Here is a 13,163-nt window from a genome sequence, read left to right as displayed (position 1 = left end):
GGTGACTTGAAAAAATTTCTCTTAATTATATAGTATTATAATTTTAAGCGTACTTTGTAACTATATATGAACTTTAAAATTTGATAATACCGTATATGAACTATCAACTTTTTTATAATTCAGAACTCGAAATAATTTTCGACAAAAATTATAATTTGAACGACATAAAAATGTATATTTTAGCGGTTCATATCAATATTTTAATCACAAAATTACTCGACATTATTAATTATAATAAATTAATACTTCGTGTTTGATATTAGTAAAATTTAAAATTTTATGCTATAATTATAAAACATGTTAAAATTTATAAATAAATTTTAAATTTAATCCTTGTAGAAAATATAAGGCTTAATTGCGTAAAAAGTCACAAATTTTAGCGTGTTTTGCCAATTGAACATAAACTTTAAATTTTGGCAAATTAATACACAAACTTTTGATTTTTGGCAATTTTAGCACCGATCAATTTTTTGTGAAAAAAAATGATGCGTCCATATCAGCATTTTTTTCTATTTTTTTAAGGAAAATTGATCGGTGTTAAAATTGTAAAAAATTAAAAGTTTGTGTATTAATTTGACAAAATTAAAAATTTATATTAAATTTGCAAAACAAGTTAAAGTTTATGATTTTTTACGCCATTAAGCCAAAATATAAAAATGGTGTAAAGAAATAAAGAAAATAAAACATGGGTTTTATGGATTTTATACACATTCATTTACTTAACGCGCTCATAGTTACCAAGCATAGACACAGCCAAAGGTTACCGCAATAAAAGATTAATTTCTAATTAGAAGATTTTTAGAAAAGGCAAGTGGAAGTAAAAGTAGTGTGTAATGTGTATAATATAGGAGGCAATACAATACAAGTTGGCTACTCGATAGTTTTCGGTTATTCTTGGGGGATTTAATAAGTTCGAGTTGAGTTTGTTGAATTTTTGAAATTAATAATTTGAATATCAATTAAAAACAATTACGAGACTTTCGAATTTAAACATAGATTTCATGTACTTCAATTGAATAATATATTTTGGTTATACTAAGTTACTAATTATTTATATCTCTAAATTTAGGTGTTTGTCAAATTAATTGGCCGAATTTCACATTTATAGTAAACAATTGTAAAAATATGATAATATTTTAATAATTAATTTCATTTTTATTAAATTCGAGTCGAGTTCGGATTCAAGTCCGATAATTCAAATATCGATCGTTCGAGATTAAACTTAAAAAAATTAGCATATTCAAATTCCAGCTTATATAACATATTCAAGCTTACCTGTATAACACATTCAAATTTGAGTTTGATATAATTCGGGTTTTCCTAGACCCCTTGCATCACATAATAAAAGAAGTAAAAAAGAAAAAAAATATTTTTATGTATTAAATTAAAATATAAAATTAATTTTGAAATGTCTAAAATATTTTAAAAGTAAGATAAAATACTACTAAAATACAAAAGTCAGAAAATTTTATGAATATAAATATATGTTTAAAATAAGTGATTTAAGAAATACTACTAGAAGAGATGATGTTATAATATAAGAGTGATAGCATAAGCAAAGTCTATCTGTCTGCTTCTCTGTTTTCTCTATCCATTTTCGTTTCTTAAATTCTCTCCAACTCCCCATCTTATATCACTCCCTCCCTCTCCTTCTCCTCCTCATTTTCTCACTACAATATATCTTCCAAATCAATATTTAATCGAGTCGAGTCGAGTCGAGCCGAAAAACATTCCTAAATATAGAGTTATTGTAATAAGAAGAATGACGATGGGTAACAACGTCGGACCATTTGGTGATACGACACTGACCAAAGTGTTCGTCGGCGGATTAGCATGGGAAACTCCAAAGGAAGCAATGAGAGATCATTTCGAAAAATACGGTGACATTTTGGAGGCTGTTATTATTTCTGATAAACTCACTGGTCGATCCAAAGGCTATGGATTTGTAAGTTTTTTTTGTGTGAAAATTCTATGTTTTAACGACAATCATGTTGAGGTTGTAATAATTAAGTTATGAGTTTATGTTTATGTTTTTTTAGGTGACGTTTAAGGAAGCTGAAGCAGCTAAAAAGGCTTGTGAAGATGCATCACCTATTATCAATGGCCGGAGAGCTAACTGTAATCTCGCTTCACTTGGTGCTCGCCGCCCTAGGTCCGCCACGCCGGCGGTTACTCCTCCTCCTCCACCACCTCAGGCTCAACATGGTAATGTATTTGTTACTATGCGTAACATAATTTCATAAGTAGTGGATTAAGGATTTTTTTTTATTATTTCTTTTTTAATTCCTCATCTGGAATTTTCCATTTTGGCATGAAACCAGATCGCATAAAATTCTGCTGATTTTGATTCTCCTTAATAAATTTACTACATTAATATTATTCACTTTTACTTTTGCAAATTGCAACCAATATAAAAAAAAGTAAACGTATAATCATAATGAATATACAATGATTAGTTTATTTACCCATTATATATCATGTTCGACCATTTTTTCGTAAAAGTATTAATATTCAAATTTAATATTTTCCACTTTAAATTTAATGTGTTATATGCTAAACGAGTATATACGCTAAATGTGAATTATGATTATATTGAAAAGGATCGAACACTGGGCAAAGAGCAGCAGCTCCAGCAAATCATGTGCAGTGGTATTATCCGGCTAGCTCACAGGCATCGCCGTACCATCATCATCACCACCACCATCAGCCCGTTCCGTATTACGGGTAAATTAATATTCTTATTACTCTTTTAGATTATTAGGTCTATTTTATAGAAATAAACTGTCACATATTGATGATATTGATACTTCCATTTTAATTTGCAGGTATACCCCAACTTATGTTGCTACTGATATCAGTTACAATCATGTAAGTTATTCACATAAATTAAAAGTTAATTTTTATTATATAGTTATTTATAAAATAAAATTTAATTACTTGATAAATTTATAATTGGCGTTTTAGTTTCTTGTTTTTAGGTTATGAGTATTTGCTGTGAATCTAATTATAATTATGTTTTAATAATTTATTTTATATACTATTTTGTTTATTATTGATAAATAAGTATAATATTGAAGAAAATTAAAAATTTGATTTTGGGTCCTACAGAAGATGAGTTATACAGGAGGGTCCTACATGAACGGGCATTTCTCTCAGGTATACCCAGGGCAGACTATTATGGGTGCGAACACACTGATGCCAGTGTACCCTCTTTATCACTACCATCAATCTCATACGATGGGCCACCCAGCCCATATCTACCCTCCATCAACAGCCGCTCAGATCCCGACCATCATGTCCAAACCTCCATCAATGGCTGCTTCTAACCCAGGTACCTCACATTTCCAAAAATTACCAATCTAGTCTCAATTTAATTTAATTTTTCAATTTCGTACATGATAAAATGTTATATTTGGATCTGGACAATCGGATTTGATTTTTTATTACAATAAAGTTCACTTTACAGTAATTATTTTATGTTAAAATAATGAAGTGGCAGTCACATGGTAACGTGGGTGTGAGTGTAACAGAGGAACATTAACCTTAGTCAATGTGAACAAAGAATCATTGAGTCACGTGACTGATTGAGATGTTGGGTCCACTGTAAAATGCCAACTGGCAATGTTAGAAACCCACGTGTTTTAGAAGACCAAAATGCCCTTTGATTAGCTGGTTTAATGTCTTTGGTTACTTAGTATGGATCTGTTGGTTTTATTATGTTTTGGTTTTATTCTGATTGGTCTGAACTTAAACTACCGCCAGCTCAAATAAGAAAATGCCACCTCATAATGGTTGTATATTAGATTTACTAATGTGATTTGGAAGAATAAAAATATCATAACTCAAACTTTAAATTTAGTACGAATGTCATAATTAAAAATTTAAATAAAATAAGAAAGTTAAGTGATGGCGAATTTTTTTACTGATTTCATAACTGCAAATTTATAAAACGCGAAAAAACGGTCAATATAGGATGGATGGCCGTTAAGAGTGTACATTCGAATCAAATCGAAGCAAATTCTTTTTTATTCTAAAGTCAAAATTTTGAAAAAGTATAGATTAGATTGTTTGGTTATTGGTTTAAATTGATTATTTTTGTTTTAATTTACATGAAAATCTAACTAAAAATATTTTAAGGTTAAAATCGAACCAAACCAAACCGAACTAAACTGAGTATCCAAATTTTTCTTATCATATATATCAAACCAAGTCACGTCAAATTTGTTGGTTTTGGCTCGTTTTTTTTTTTTTTGATCGGTTTTTGTTCACTTCTAGCGGCTGCCTACCATACCGCTTTCCGCTCTTATTCATAATAATTTATGCTATTTTTTTTTTGGAATTATAGCAAATATATAAACTATGTTAAATTGATGATTAATTATAGTAAATGTGAACTGATGTTACAGAAACAGTTTGTTTGGCTGTTGAATAGGTACAGTTGGCAAGCTTTAAAAAGGATGGATAAAACCAATAAAAGGAACAAGAAAGCAAAAACATAGTTGGCAAATGGAAGAAAAGCTGCTGCACAACAACATTATTTTCTTATCTGTTGTCTCTTTTTTTCCAATTTATTATTAATTTTAATTTTAATTTAATAATTCTTTTCATAAATTATTAATAATTTAGGTGTTTCATCAGATTCTTTTATTTACATTATCTATCTTATCTCTAACATCTCAGCTTGAGCTGTGAATTATTAGAAAAAAAGACAAAAAAGAATTAATTATTTATTTGTAACTGAGAAATCAGTGTACTCTAATGTATGTTTGCCCATTTCTTATGGGTGGCTTTTTATGGTATATCAACCAACTTTGCCTGCCTGTTTATTCATATTATAATGACTCCTGATCTTTTTCTTATAAGCATATGTACTTCACTTTAATTAATTTTTTCAATTTAAGTACCGGAATTCGACCCATCGCTTTTGAAATGGGTGATTAACAATTCGGTTTAACTAAATTAATTGAATTAACCGGCTAATTTGGTTAGTCCGTTTTATAATTTTAAGAATTTGATTAAAGAGAGATGATAATTTGGTTAGATTTGTGGATTTTTAAACCGAATCAACCATACTGTATGTATTCATTTTACTATATTCTGTAAATATATTCAATTTGTATCACTAAAAGATATTGTTTCAGAAAATACTATTCATCGTCGTGATAGAATTTGTAGGCGGATGATTTTTGAATAATTTCTCCATTTCCGAATAAATTTAATAAGTTATTTTCTTTTAAAGTGAGGCTATCAGTGAAACTTCATGCTACTATGCTTTAAAATTGTGTAAATGGAAACTATATAAATTTTAAGAAAAAACTGGTACACCAAGTCATCTGTAAATTGAGTTTATTATTTTAAAATATATTATGAAATATATAAATTTTTTGACAAAAATTTATATTAATGCCATTATTTAAGGATGTGTTTTAAAATAGAGTTAATGTCATAAAAATCCATCAACTTTACACGTTTTCTCAATTTAATCACGTTCTTTAAAATTTCTCATAAATATACACCAACTTTTATTTTTTCCCGAATTCATACACGGTGCTGACGTGTCACTCATTCATTGGTTAAAAATGACTTACTTCTCAGGAAATTATACCATAGAATGAGTGCCACGTCAGCACCGTGTATGAAATTTGGGAAAAATGAAAGTTGGTGTATTGTTATGAGAAGTTTTAAAAAACGTAATTAAATTGAAAAAACGTGTAAAGTTGGTGAATTTTTATGATATTACCGCTTTAAAATAATTAAATTTGTGACTGAATTTACAGATAACAGAACCCCCCCCCCCCCCTAACTCATCCGCTAATTCTTTAACATCAGTCGGTTTGAACCTTCACTTAGTTTCACCCAAACTTCATCCTGGTCATGGATAGATCACCAAAAAAAAAAGCAATGATGAAGTGGGTCTTATTTGCTGCACAAAGAGGAAAGTGTTGAAAGAATTTAATTAGCATGATCCAAAAATGGTAAAATAATTAAAAATTAGATTAGTTGGTTGCTATGTCGTAGCTCACTTAGGTGGAGAATTAATACATTTTTGTGGTAGATATGTCTTGTGACATCAAAGGCATGAAAAGTTATGGGATTACAAGTTCATTAATTAATATGATTGTATACTTTCATATCAAAGTATAAAATTAAAATATAAATTGTTAATTAATATGATTGTATACTTTCATATCAAAGTATAAAATTAAAATATAAATAAATTATATTTGGTCGATGCAAGCAATGGTAAGTTGTTTAAGTAAGAGCCAATTAATAAAAAAAAATCTAATTTGAGAATGTTATTTTTTCAGTCTTTTTTCAAATTTTAGGGTGTTATTTTAATAGTCCTATTTAAATGTTATAAATAAATTTTAAATTTTGATATTAATTTTTTTTATTTTGACAATTTAAAACACAGACTATTAATTTTATACAATTCAAAACAATAAACAATTGTTCCATGTAAACATACTAATGTGAACGTGACAATAAGCAATCAACCTTTATTTTGCAATTTTTCGTTTTGGATTTCAAATTGGGTAATTCCAGCATTTGGTTCAACTATGGGCTGGATTTACCAACTGTCATATTTACGCGTAGAGCCCAAAGAGCTAGGCATCATTGAAAGCCCATTGGACTACGAGCACACAAGACATTTTGGAAAAATTACAAAAAATTCAATTTTTTTTTACAAAAATACATACTTTCTAAAATATTTACATTTAATACATAAAAAAATTACAAAAATATGAAATAGATTTTCACTCTTTACATACTGTATTAGAAATGTTTTGATAATGTATTAAATATGTATCAAACATGTATTAAAAATATATTTTTTTATAATAAAAAAATACATAAATTATATAAAGTTTTTTATTTTTTTAGATAAAATGGAATTTTTTTTGACTGAATAGGTACTTTTATAAATTAAGTAATTTTTAGAGTAGTTTTGTAGTTGTCCCAAGCATATTTTAGGTTCAATGTATTTTCAGGACTAAAATTGACCTCTTTTATTAGTTTAAAAGTTGTTGTTTGGGAGCAATCCCGTGTATGGGCGTTTGGGTTTTATATGAAATCGAGCAAAACCAACAAACTAAAATTTATTAAAATTTTAAAGTAAATTATGGATTATAGGTTCAAATTAAATCAAACTAAACTGGTCTCACTTGGTTCGTTTTATAGTAATTTTCGAAAAAGTAACTTTCCGAAAAATATAGTTTCTGAAAAATTAACTTTCCATAAAGTTTAATATATATTTTTTGTTTCGATTTATACTTCCATAAAATATAAAGTTAATTTTAATGTAATGTATCATATTTTAATTAAAAAGCATAAATGTCCTTTTATAAATATTATATCGTTAAATAGATAAATATTATCTTTTTTTAAGTACAACAATGACTAAATTTATCATTGTTTATTGACTCTTATCTTACGATCATTTGAGTGAGTTTTTAAATATTAAATTAAAAAATTGAAAATTTATAGTTTGGCTGTACATATAATATAAAATTTGTCTACAATAATATTAGATAATAATATTTAATTTTATTATGAACAGTAATTATAAAATAAAATAGGTATATTTTATATAAATTTTAAAAAGTTGAAAAAAATTTAGTTAATGATAAATTAGAAAAAAATCATAAAAATGCTAGATACGTTTTATTTATCTGAATTTTGTTATGGAAGTCACTTCTCTAATTAAAGAGAAATCAGACACTTAACTATCCGGTCTTCGGAAAGTAAAATTCATATATTGAACCAAGTAGGAAGTAAAACTTTCCTAATTTATTTATCCTCAACTAAGCGAGCCCTGATTTTTTTCAATTTGTTCAGTTCAGTTGAAAAAACTCATTAATCATTTTATAATTTTAATTAGCGTTAAATAAAAATATTATTTTTTAAATATATATGAATTTTATTATAATATAATTAATCATTTTATTATTTAATTTTAAAATTAGTTTTAATCACCAAAAAATACCAAACCTATACATTTTGTGTCAATTATAGTCAAACCTTTAAAAATCACCAGATTTAGCCAAAACTTATATGTTCTGTTTCTTTTTTAACCATTTTTGAATCGAACCGGTTTTTCTAACACCGTGTCGTCCACGTCACCGCCAACTAAGCAATTGGCTGGCATATCAGCTGAAATATTTTAACAAAGTTTGGCTATAAATGACACAAAATGAATAGGTTTGGTATTTTTTGGTGAATAAAACTAATTTTAAAATTAAATAATAAAATGATTAATTATATTATAATAAAATTCATATATATTTAAAAAATAATATTTTTATTTAACGCTAATTAAAATTAATTTATTTTTTACTAAATTTAAATAATTCTAATAATTTTTTTATATATTTGAGGGATATATAATTAATTTAAATTCTAATAAAAACAAAAAAATGTCATATTCATCTTAATTTTTTTTTAAATTCCAGTCGTCGGTTCTTTGACACCGCCGCCGTTTGAGACCCAATTGTTCGTCTTCCGACGAACAATCTGAGAGTAATATACACAACAAACATACGACAGTGTTCATAATTCAATTATACACACATAAATATAAAAATAATTACTGAATAAACTTTTTATTTAAAGAACGAGTTTAATTATTTTCTCATTTTTTTTCTTTAAAAAGTGAAAATCATTGTGATGTAATCAATATATATCATGATGTTTATAAGCATAAACGCATATGTCATTTTACTCGGCATAGCCAATAAATTATCTTAATTTACACATAACTATTTTATTTATTACCTAAACCCATTCATAACAAGATATCAACAACATTAAAAATAATAAATCAAGTTCAAAATCATCATGAACATTAAATCCTTTCACCAAATTTAATTCTATATTAATTCCTAAGTAATACATTAATTCATTTTTTTAATATTTATTAAAATATATTATAATATAAATTTATTAGATTTAATTAGGTTAATAAAAACTAAAATTAATTTTAATTGGTATTAAATAGGAAATATTAATTATTTTTAAATATATATAAATTTCATAAATGATATAATTAATTTACTAATTATTAAATTTAAAAATTGGCTTGAATTTAAAATTAAGTTTATTCACCCAAAAAATACCAAACCTATATTTTTTGTGTCAGTTATAGCCAAACTTTATTTAAATATTTCAGCAGCCATGCCAGCCAATTGCTTAGTTGGCGGTGACGTGGACGACACAGTGTCAGAAAAATCGGTTCGATTCAAAAATGGCTAAAAAAAACAGAACATATAAGGTTTGGCTAAATCTGGTGATTTTTAAAGGTTTGGCTATAATTGACACAAAACGTATATGTTTGGCATTTTTTAGTGATTAAGCCTTTATTTATCCTCAACTAAGCGAGCCCTGATTTTTTTCAATTTGTTCAGTTCAGTTGAAAAAACTCATTTTTTTACCTTTTACTTTTAAAATTAACTTAAATATTAAAATGTTATCATCTAATAAGTTTTCTTATATGATTATCACATGTATGTGATTTATTTATTTATTTAGTATATTTAAAAATGACGACTAAATTTAAAATTTTGAATGTTGCTTATTTAATTAGAATTTTGAAAAAAATAAAAATTCCTTCATATTCCATAAATGAATAATTTATAATTTGAATTTCATAATTAAATATTGCAATGCGGGCATTACATATTAAGGCTGCAGTATTTAAGAAAAATATAAAAAAATCAACTTACTATAAATAAAATATTAGTAAACAATTACTTACATATTAGGAGTGAGCATTCGACCAGTTTTGTCAAAATCAAACAGGCAACTTTTTAACCAAATTAACCATTTGACTGAATATCCAAAAGTAAACTGACCGAATTGGAAAATTTTAATTAAAAAACTGAATCGACCAAATAAAAAAAAAGTTCAAAACTAAACTGAGCGAATAGGTTGGTTGAATTGGTGTAACCAACAAAAATATGAAAAAAGCATAAAAAAATTCAATTTTTTTGGTTAATTTGGATAATTAAAATTTAAACAGAGCCGGTAACCGAAAAATCAAGTTTTTTTATATTTCAAACCGACCAAACCAAAAAATTTAACCAAACCGACTGAAAGTCATCGGTTTAGTCGATTAATTCGGTGGGCTGATTTTTTCCTCACCTCTATTGCATATACGTTTTTAAATAAAATAGGGTGTTTTTAGAAAAATACCTAAAAGACATGAATAATTACAAAATTTAACTTTAAAATCAAAACTTGAAAGTTATACTCCATCATGTTTGAAGTTTATTTTTTCTTTATGCTTGTATTTTGAATTTTTACTCCAAAATCTAGTTTCATCATTGCTTTTTTTTTTTAAAAATGGTTTCAAATAGTTTTTAAAACCCAAATGATTAATAAAGGCCAAACCTTACATGAAAGTTTTAAAAGTTCAAACTTTTTAATTTTATCCGATTTATCCCGTAACGTGTGATTTCGTTTCAACTTTGTCGAATTATATAATTTTTCTCATGTGGTGCCTACGGTGCGCCGATGTGGCTATGCCACACATCAGCGCCACATAAGCAAAATGTGTAGTAGGACAAAATTGAAACGAAATCATGCGTTTCAGAACAAATTGGATAAAATTGAAAGATTTGGATTTTTGTGAAACTTTCATAAAAGATTTGACCTTTTTTGGTTATTTAGTCTTTTAAAACACACTTTAACAAATGTTTTCAAATATATTTTACAAAAGAACATCAAATGGAATCTAAAATACAGTTTTGCTACCGTTTTAAAAATAATTTATAAAAAGGTATCAAACAATTTTTAAAAATACAATAAATAAATTATTTAAAAAAACAGTTTGAAGCGGTTTTTAAAATACACTTTGACAACGCTTTTTAAAAGACTATTTAAAAAGTATTTCAAACAGTTTTTAAAATTCAATTTTACAACAATTCTTAAAAAACGGTTATCAAACAATTTTCAAAAACGCAATTTACAATTTTTTATCTAAAAATAGTTTCAAACAGTTAAATAAAAACAATTTTAAATAGTGTGCAAGAAGTTTCAAACAGTTTTTAAGTTTCAAACATTCACAAAAAAATAGTTTCCAACAACTACTAAACAACAACTTTCAATAATTTATAAAACAGTTTCTAAATAATAATTTTAAATAGTTCCAAATTGTTTCAAACATTTTAAACGTTGTAAATGATACGCTTAATTTGTATAGTACCTTTTCTAAGTATAATATGCGTATTTTATATTATTTTGAGGATATTATGTGTGGAAAGGTGTTATTTTGTAGGTGGTTTATGCAAGAAATCCATGAGACAAGAATCAAAGGAAATTGCAAAAAAACGAAGAAATTATATCAAATTGATCCTTGTTCATGAAGTAGTTGTTTTGTCCTTCTTCAAGACCTCAAATGAGAAAGAGTTCTTCATATGAATTGTAGTAGACATCCTAAACTTTCCAAAACATCAAGAGTTACATCATTCGGAGTTTTCTAGCTCAGATTATGAAGTTTTGAAGATTGACAAAACTGCACGTTGCTTTAGTTTACTTACAGATTTGACCCTTCTGCCTTTATTAGATATTTCGGAATACTTAGAGACCTCTGATGAATTTATGTTAGTAATATGAAATAAACTAGACATCTCAAGCTTTCCAATGAATCAGGAACCAACTCATTTGGATGTGCATGCAAAGAGTTATGGCTTTCCGAAGTTGCTGGTTGTGCAGAAATCCTGCCGGGCGGCAGGAATGAGTACCGCGGCAAAAATCACTTCTGGAAAGAGGTCCTGCCGAGGTAACCAGATCCTGCCGGGCGGCAGGAATGGCTTGGGCGGCAGGAATCACGGCTGAACATAGAAAAAGTCATCTGGAACGCGCTAAATTCATCGGGGATCGATCCTAGTTCGACCTGGACTTATTTTGCAACATGAAAGGTGGAATCTTCTACTTCTAGAAGATTGAGAGCATCAAAGATCAAAGTCCAATTGGATTAGGAGTGTTTCTCTACACATTCAACACCTAGTCTTAATCCTAAAAGGATATTGACTTAGGGCAACACTCAAGTTTCAAGACCTCTATAAATAGAGCTGAGCTCAAGGCTATTCATTCATTCAATTCATTATGTAAATACATTATTCTATTCTCTATTTATTAGTTTAGTTTATTTTTAGTTTTTAGAATAGTTGTTCTTTAACTTAGCTTGTAAAATCATCCAAGCACAATTTCGATTTCAAGATTTCATTGAAGAAGATTATTTTCAAACCAAATCAAGTTTGATTTCTTCTTCCTTCTCTTTAATTATGAAATTGTTATTTGTTTACTTGTTTTCTTTTACCATGTATAGCTAAATTTCTTGACTTAGAATATTATGAGTACTATGAATGCTAGGTTTAAATTCTGAAAACTAAGTTATATATCTTTCTTTGTTAATGCAATTCTTCGTTATTGAGAGTAATGCTTGTGATTACTTGATCAACAATCACATGAACTTAGAATAAATTGTGAGGAGGGGACTTAAGCAATTTAATTGGAAAAGGGTAACCAAGGCATAATTACAAAGTATTGTCCGACCACCATGTTTGCGTTATGTGGTCTATGTGGATAACTAATCGATAATGCGTTGATTATAAATTGCTGTTTATCTTCTATCGTTCTGTAAGCCGTGACAGTAAGGGTGATTCGGGGTAACGGGTTATAATCAATAGGCTAGCAACATTATAGGAATATTGAGCTAGTATCTTTGATCTATCCTCCATTGCATGTAACAATTAAAATTGATTGATATGATTTAGATTTGTAAGGCATCGATAATCCATATGAAAGCAATATTCTAGGTTGTTTGTTATTATTGTTAATTCTTTTTATTTAGTATTTTCTGTTTTCATAAGTTTAATTTAAAATACAAAAACACCTCGTCTTTGATTGCTCAAATAATAGTTTAGCTAATTATTTTGGCACTAGATTCATTCCTCGTGGATTCGACACTCTACTTACTCTATTACTTATTCACGATATTGTATACTTGCAATTTTGTGCATCAGTAAAGGTTCAAACAATTTATAAAAAAATAGTTTCAAACGGTTCAAAACGGTTTCATAAGATTTTTAAAATTATTTTCAAAAACGTTTCTAAACCAAGTCAAAGCGTTATTCATGAAAAAATGACGACTTCATAAAATA

At 27.3% G+C, this 13,163-nt stretch overlaps 1 protein-coding gene across 2 annotated transcripts; it reads left to right on the top strand.

Moving 5' to 3' along the window:
* Nucleotides 1-1,575: 1,575 nt before the first annotated feature.
* LOC126659621 (probable RNA-binding protein ARP1) lies at nt 1,576-4,830 on the top strand. 2 transcript variants are annotated; one of them, XM_050352932.2, is made up of 6 exons: nt 1,576-1,945; nt 2,040-2,205; nt 2,601-2,724; nt 2,826-2,868; nt 3,109-3,331; nt 4,413-4,830. In XM_050352932.2, exons 1-6 carry the CDS (start codon nt 1,763-1,765, stop codon nt 4,430-4,432), a joined length of 759 nt encoding a protein of 252 aa, XP_050208889.1. In that variant the 5' UTR covers nt 1,576-1,762; the 3' UTR covers nt 4,433-4,830. The 2 variants fall into 2 exon arrangements, with proteins under 2 accessions (XP_050208889.1, XP_050208890.1); XM_050352933.2 differs by having other exon boundaries at nt 3,109-3,335; nt 4,437-4,830.
* The last annotated feature ends 8,333 nt before the right edge of the window (nt 4,831-13,163 follow it).

The sequence above is a fragment of the Mercurialis annua genome, linkage group LG8 (genome assembly GCF_937616625.2).
Source record: "Mercurialis annua linkage group LG8, ddMerAnnu1.2, whole genome shotgun sequence".
In the NCBI taxonomy this organism is placed as follows: domain Eukaryota; kingdom Viridiplantae; phylum Streptophyta; class Magnoliopsida; order Malpighiales; family Euphorbiaceae; genus Mercurialis; species Mercurialis annua.
This window is presented reverse-complemented; position numbering and strand designations above follow the sequence as displayed.